We start from the raw sequence: 7626 nt of genomic DNA on the forward strand, positions 1-7626 counted from the left end.
TTAAAGTTGCCAAGGTTGGAGACCCCTGGTTCATAGAATTCCAAAGCTTACAAGTTAATTTTTTGTTTCCTTTTCTTTTAAAGTGCCTTGCCACCTGGGAGTCCTTCTTGACCTCTCAGACTGAAGCAGACATTACCTTGGAAGAAGAATCTGAAGATCAGTCTTGATCGAGGCATTCTCCTCTGGAATTGTTCTTCACCAAAGAATTACTTTATATTTGAGATGAAATTCATTTATTGTGTAGAGATATTAAGATTCGGGAAGGGGGAGAGAAATCTTACTGAAATGTCAGGTATTCTATTATCCTGGACTTTATTTGAATCATGGTTTGTGTATGTGTTTTTGGTATTGGGGGGAAGAAAGAGAGAGGCCCAGTTCAGATGTAACAATAACCTCAATTAATACTGTGGGGACAAGTTTAGAACTTCAATTCATGCACCCCAGCCTCCTCTCCTTTTGATGGAAATACAGTTATATTAGAATTTTTCCCTTCAGTTCCACATTAACTATAGCTTAATATTAAATCCAAACCAACAACTGAGAAACAAGTCCATTTCTGAGACAGTTTCAGTGAATTTAGTTTTGCTTAGGTCTACTCAAAATAAACTCAGAGAAAGCAATGAGAGAGAGACATTATATTCATTCTTGTAACATTAAACTGTGATAGTAATACCTTACAACTATGATTTAGCACTAAACTGTGGGTTGTAATACTTTCTTATAATATTTAACAATGGTTACATACAAATTGGGCCACTGAGGTGAGAATATATGATTGCCAGCATTTTTCTGGAGATACTTTGTTTTTGTTTTTTTAAAATACTGTGCAATTTGAATATAAAATATTTTAAATATGCATTTTAATAATAAAATGTTGAATAGGAATTTCTTCCATTTTCTCTTTATGATTATAGCTAAGCTCTAACCTGGCCGTTATTCTAAAGTTTCATAATATTGTTCAAATGAACATTATATTTAATACATTATAGTGACAATGAAATATTCACCGCTGGAAAGAATAGGGAAGCTGTGAAATGCAGTTTCTACTCCAATTAGTCTGACACCAGGAAATGCATTTCTTAGCGTAGTAAAAAAAAATTGGCTTCCTGACAGATGTTTATTTAAAAAGCCATTTTTTATGTTGTCACAGAATTGTTCTTTTCAAAGGAATACCTCGTTCTCCTTTTAAAAGATATTAGCTTGTATATTTTGTTAAAAAAAATTAACAATAAGTGGTAGTTTTCATTGATTCAGTAGTAAAATATTGGGTTGAAAATACATACACACATAATTTCATAGTATAAATAGTTGCTTATGCTTAGTAAATTACCAATCTATCACTGCGCTAAGAGAATAGAGAAGGGCAATCAGTAGTGGAAGGTCTGCCAGATCCAAAATGAATGAAAAAGGAGCCGAAATTTTCATTTTCCCTCCTCTCTATGATTTCCCATGCTTCCAAGTTTTATTCAAGTAATTCCATTCACTCTAATGGAAGAAAATGAATCTTTACTTCCTCCAAGGTTGTTATAGGTTTGCCACCTGCTATGGCATATTGAGAGAATGGGAATACTTTGATAATCCAAAGCCTTTTTAAATTTAATTTATTTATTTATTCAATTTATATGCCGCCTACCTCATCTAGACACCTCTACTCCTGATTCTATTTCAACTTGCACACACAAAAAAAGACCACCCACCCTGCCCCCATTTCATTTTTAGGTTGTTGAAATTATAGTAGGCACAAAATCAGTTATTTTTCAAATCAGATGTCTTCCTTGAGGGTAGATCTCTCTCATCCTGTGAGTCCTGGAATTCCTCCAAAGGAACATAAGATATCCATTCATTCTGAAAGTAAATCTTTTGACAACCTTATGAATAACCTCAACTTTTCAAGGGCTTTTGATAACCTTGTCTCCTACACTTAAAACTCCTTGAAGTCAATTGCCCTTGGAGAACTTGCTGTCGTCTAACAATGAGTAAATTATATTTTACATGAGTATCGACTAGAGGAGCTAAGGGATGCTGTTGTAATTATTATTATTATTATTATTATTATTATTATTATTATTATTATTATTATTATTATTATTATTTCGACTTTTATACTGCCCTTCTCCCGAAGGACTCAGGGCGGTTTACAGCCAAGTAAAAAACAACAATACAAAAGTTAAGAAGTTACAAAAGTTAAGAACAATTTTAAAAAACTAATTTTAAATTGGCCGAACAAATTCAGCAACACTAGAGGACCACATATTTCCAAAGACCAGACCAATATATTTCTTCTTGCTTTTTTCTGCATTTTTCTAATTCACAGTTTTCCTTCCATTATTCAATCAAGCCATACACTTTAAAAAGTTAAAAATGTCATTAGTCACCCATAAGGATAAACCTCTGTCCATTCTTTAACCGCCTTTGTCTTAATATTCCTGTATAACTACCATAATAGTCATAAACTTAAGCTAAACCAGGGGAAAGAGGAAGCAAGGCTGCACACATTGCTGTCTTATTCATTAACCGTGTCAGAGATTTGACTCTTAGGTAACGGCCAAGCAACCCAAGTTGGTTAGGGTTAGTAAAAGTCAGAATTAAACTTGTGTCAGTCCTTGGTTTTCAATTCTGGTTCCCTCATATGCAGAATAACGGCTACTCCAAGCTTAGACAAAACATTGAATCTCAAATAAGACTCCTATGTTGTTTGAATGAGCAATGTGTAAAGGAAATAATATGGCAGTGTGTATATACAATTACTCTAGCTTACCAGGTAGTAATGGGCTTTTCTTCATTGGAACACTTGCCAAAGAAGCTAGATAGCCTTCCGTCAAGAGTGTTATGATTCTGGAGTTCATTCAAAGCAGAGAATTGACCTAAGTGGTCTATCAGAGTCACTCCCACTCTTTGAATTTATATGAAACTGCTTTGTAGCAATGGGGATAGTATTAATAATTTCTCAACATGTAGAAAATTGGAATTTGGAAACACATATTTCAACCCAGCTTGCCGCTAGAGAAGTAGGAAAGCAGGACATTTTTATCTCCCTCCCTGGGAACCCGAGTAAGAATTCGGCTTCACAATAGTAGTTAAGAGTTCCAGTATAGAAGCAGCCATGGCACAGATGGCAATGTTTGGCTGCAAGAATATCACCCACGCCCACATTTGTTTTAGAATTATATTTTGAATTATGAATGACAAAAAAAACCCTAATGGAATTTCTCTACGGGGTACAATTTACAGCAAAATGCTGTACAAAAGCAATGTTTAAATAAACACCTATAGGATGGATCTATGCACTTCAATAAACCATTATTTGCTTAATTGTTCAATAAATAAACCACAATTAATCGGATACATTAAAACATGAGCCGTTGTTTACAAAACACATTGGCTGAGTTCCCAGCTACAATCAAAGTAGTCACATTATGGCTTAGGCCTCTTCATAAGACATGCTTGACTGAGTCATGAAGAAGGCTAGCAGGTCATAGGGCTAACTCCAGCCAATTAGGAATATTAGATTTAGTGCTAAAAGCAGACTCGCCGTTTGTCTGGCAAAAGTATAGAAAAAAACTACATAAGAGAATAAGTAACCCATTTTCTAAGACTGAGGCAACATTTATTTATTTAGTAAACAAATTTACTTGGCTGATTGTCTTAACCAGTATTACATGTAATGATAAAAAAAGAGGTTTACTTCATCTGCCCCCATTTAATGTAGGCTGCTTTAAATGTGACAACCACACTTTAAATCACACCCAAAACCTCCTACTGGTAGCCAGCAAAGATTGCATAAGAGTGGTATTATAGGGGTGAACTGTGCATTCTGGACCTTCCAAATGCTTTTCAGGATCAGCCCCATTTAGAGTGCATTGCAATAATCCATCTGATAAGCATCAGGCATAAGCCAACTGGAACAAGTCTTCCTGATCCAGGAAAGGACATTACAAGGGCACAAGATGGATTTGTGCAAAAGCCTTCCTGTCAACAGCTGCCACTTGTTCCTTGAGCAGGAATGGTGATTTCAAGTAGATGAGGAATAGAAGTGAGGGGAGAGTCAAGAATGCAGTACCTGCAGAGCAGAGGCTGGAGGCTAAGCTTTCCTCCTATCGACACCAATTCACATAACGGGCCATCTATGGCCACTTTTTTTCTATATTGTTTTTCACTCTCCTGTGCTCCCAAAACCCGTTATGCCACCAATTATCTTTTGTTGCTAATCCAGAACAGCATGTGGGACAGGCAAGGGCTGAGAACACTAGACCCATACATTCCATGTCATATGCTGCTAATAGAAAACAGGGTGACATCTGGAAGAGGAAAAGGATCAAGGGTGAAATGTTCCTGGTTCAGACCTGATCGTCCGATCCAGTAGCGATGGTGGCGGGTGGTTCGGAGGACTGGTAGCAAAAATCCCTGCCCCTCCCCTCCCATGCCCAGCTGAGCCACACGATCATCAGAGGGTTGTTTTGTTTTTTACTTTTAAAAGCATTTTTTCTTCGGCCGAAAAAATGCTTTTAAAGGTTAAAAAAAAAGCCTCTGATGATCACGCGGCTCAGCTGGGATCATCAGAGCCTTTTAAAAGCATTTTTACAACCTCTTTGGCTGAAGAAGTTGTAGAAAAAATGCTTTTAAAAGTAAAAAAGAAAAAAGAAAGTTGGCCACACCCACCCAATCACATTACCCCCAAACACGCCATGCCCACAGAACCAGTAGTAACAAATTTTACATTTCACCACTGAAAAGGATGGTTTATTTGTGACATGAGAAGAAGGCCAGTTGTAAATCTAGGTTGGTTGCACACATCAGTAAAACAGAAAGGAACAACTCCCTAAGGAAAGCAAACCTGGGAAATTAAAAATGAAACCATTCCACTAAAGGGATTTGTATTTCCAAAGCACTTTTAGTAGGACAGTAAGTAATGCGTGGAAGCTCATCAAATAGAGATCCAACCTGGTACTAAGGAGAAATTTCCTGACACAACAATTAATCAATGAAACAATTTGCCTCAAGGAGTTGTGGATGCTCCATCATTGGTGGTTTTCAAGAAAGGACTTGGATAATATACCAGGATGGTATATAATCTCTTGCCTTGGGCAGTGAGTTGGGCTAGATGACTTCTTTTTTTTCAATTTTTTTATTTGTTTTATTTATATAGCATATAAAAATTCAATTTCAATCAAAGAGTGTGTTGTCTGGGTACAATTATTTTTAGGAAATCATAATCAAAATGTTTATAATAATAATCATCACAATAATATTAATTCTATAATAATGATAATATTTTATTTGTCTACTTTACCAAATCTCCTTTATAAAATTAGTCCTTTTTATATCCCCATATTTCTAACCGCTGGTAAAATAAGTCCCATGTCAAGAAATATTCAGTTCCTTCTTTTTCCTTAATTGTAAGTGTTAATCTCTCCATTTCTGCACATTCTATTTTTTTTTTTAATTACACTCTCATCTGTCAGGATCTCTTTGCTTTTCCATTATTGTGCAAATACAATTCTGGCTGCAGTTAGTACCTGTAAAATCAAATATATATTCCTTTTGTCATACTTTTCCGGCAGGATGCCCAACATAGATGGTTTCTAAGGTCCTCTTTAGCCCTTTGATTCTCTGTCTAAAGAATCTATATCTATATGTCTATATCCATGTTCCTTACACTTCATTCAATTACGGATCAACGTGTAATTCTTGCACTACTGGATTTCTGATTGCAGATGTTGGCATATTGCGTTTGTTTTTATAGGTATCAATGGGAGAAAATACAATTTCATTTGTGTACATTTCAAGCAGCAGACCAGCAAGCAACATTTTAAAACATTTAAAAGGAAGAAGAGAGTTCTAGCAATAAGCTTGTTACCATGTGATTCGGGCAATCACTCCATGGAAACCTAAAGGGCAAAGCGATGCTTTTGCTTTGCTGGTTCCAACACCTACACCGTAGTGTTACACAGTTTCATTTCCTTTTTCCTTGATTCATCTCTTACTGGGCCTAGAACCAGAATTAGTTCCAGTAGCTAAACCATCTGCTTATAGTCATTAATTCAGAAATGATGAAAGATTGGAGGGGGAAGAGGAAGAGAGAGATGAAGGGTGGAAGATTATAGCCACGAATCACAGCACTGCATGCTTGAAATTCAATTATCTTTGCTATTTCAGAAGAAATAAATACAGCAGGCTAGATGGATGGTTGGTTGCTTGATTGATGGGCAAATAGACTGACAGCCAGCTAGATGGGAGGGAGGGATGAGAGGATGAATGTAAAAACAGATATGTAGCAATATTGTGTAGCCACTCTTCCCTTTATAAACAGTACAGGATTCCAAGTACCCTACATTTCCCAGATGGTGTCCTTCAGATATCACAAGATCACAATTCCTGACCTACAAGTCATTGACTACAGCAGTTGAAAATAATGGAAATTGTGACTGATCTAACAGATATAATGATGGAGAAAGTGCTGATTTTCCCTACAGTTCCTGTTTTTTTGAAATAATATCTAGTCCCATGGATGAAGGTTTTAAAATATTCCATATCTGCTAGAAGAAACATCCACCGTCTTATAATTCAAGATTTTAAAATGAAATTGATTCACTATTATTTATTTATTTATTTATTTATTTATTTATTTATTTATTTGTCATAACAGTATACATAAGCATAAGCATGAAGTATCTATACAACACATAAGTATATATATGAGTATAAGCATGTAATAACTATATAAATTGTATATAATGAAGGAAACAGTAGGACAGGAACGGTAGGCAGGTTTGTGCTCTTATTCACGCCCCTTATAGACCTCTTAGGAAAGGGGTGAGGTCAATCGTAGACAGTTTTTGGTTGAAGCTTTGGGGATTTTGGGAAGAGACCACAGAGTCAGGTAGTGTATTCCAAGCATTAACAACTCTGTTACTGAAGTCATATTTTCTGCAATCAAGTTTGGAGTGGTTAATATTAAGTTTAAATCTATTGTTTGCTCTTGTATTGTTGTGATTTTAGCTGAAGTAGTCTTCAACAGGAAGGACATTGCAATAGATGATTCTATGAGTGTGTGTGTGTGTGTGTGTGTGTGTGTGTGTGTTCATTCATTTTCAGAGATATACTGGTGCAACTTGGGCTTGAGTTACAAGCATCATTAGTTTGTATTTGCATGCTCATGGTGAGTGGAAAATGTGACCAGAAGCCCTGAGTTATAGGCATAGAAAAAAAACCCAATGCCAAGTGAAATTGCAAGCTTTAGAGTAGTTCTGACTAAACTGTGATGCTGAAAGCCAATTCCAAGGTTTTGTGAGAGGAAAATCACTAATTCATTAGACAAAATGAAAAATGAATTAGGAGAATTGGCTAAAAAATATTTCTCTCAGAAGTCCTACATTTCAGTTTCCAGCCCATTTAACTAAAGCTGTGAATTAGTTCAGACTGAACTGCAAACTCCTGGCATGACAAGCATAGGAAGTCAGGGAGAAAATCTGAAATCACTCCCATGTATTCATAATTAAGGCAGTGTAAGAACTCCAGCCCCCATCAAAACTAATCCTTTTGCAAAAATCATATCAAAAATAAAACTACAGAAAAGGCAAAAACAATTTATTTCCAGTCAAATTGAATTGTTTGAAAAACACACAT

The 7626-nt window shown here is 35.9% G+C and overlaps 1 protein-coding gene across 1 annotated transcript in view; it reads left to right on the forward strand.

Annotated features, from left to right (window-relative positions):
• SNX7 (sorting nexin 7) overlaps positions 1-885 on the forward strand; it is a 64269-nt gene extending 63384 nt beyond the window's left edge. The window contains exon 9 of the mRNA XM_058175870.1: positions 84-885. Coding sequence (XP_058031853.1) covers positions 84-167 — 84 coding nt within the window. The 3' untranslated portion in view covers positions 168-885. The remainder of the gene's footprint in view (positions 1-83) is intronic.
• Positions 886-7626: the final 6741 nt, after the last annotated feature.

This window comes from Ahaetulla prasina, chromosome 3 (assembly GCF_028640845.1).
Source record: "Ahaetulla prasina isolate Xishuangbanna chromosome 3, ASM2864084v1, whole genome shotgun sequence".
In the NCBI taxonomy this organism is placed as follows: Eukaryota; Metazoa; Chordata; class Lepidosauria; order Squamata; family Colubridae; genus Ahaetulla; species Ahaetulla prasina.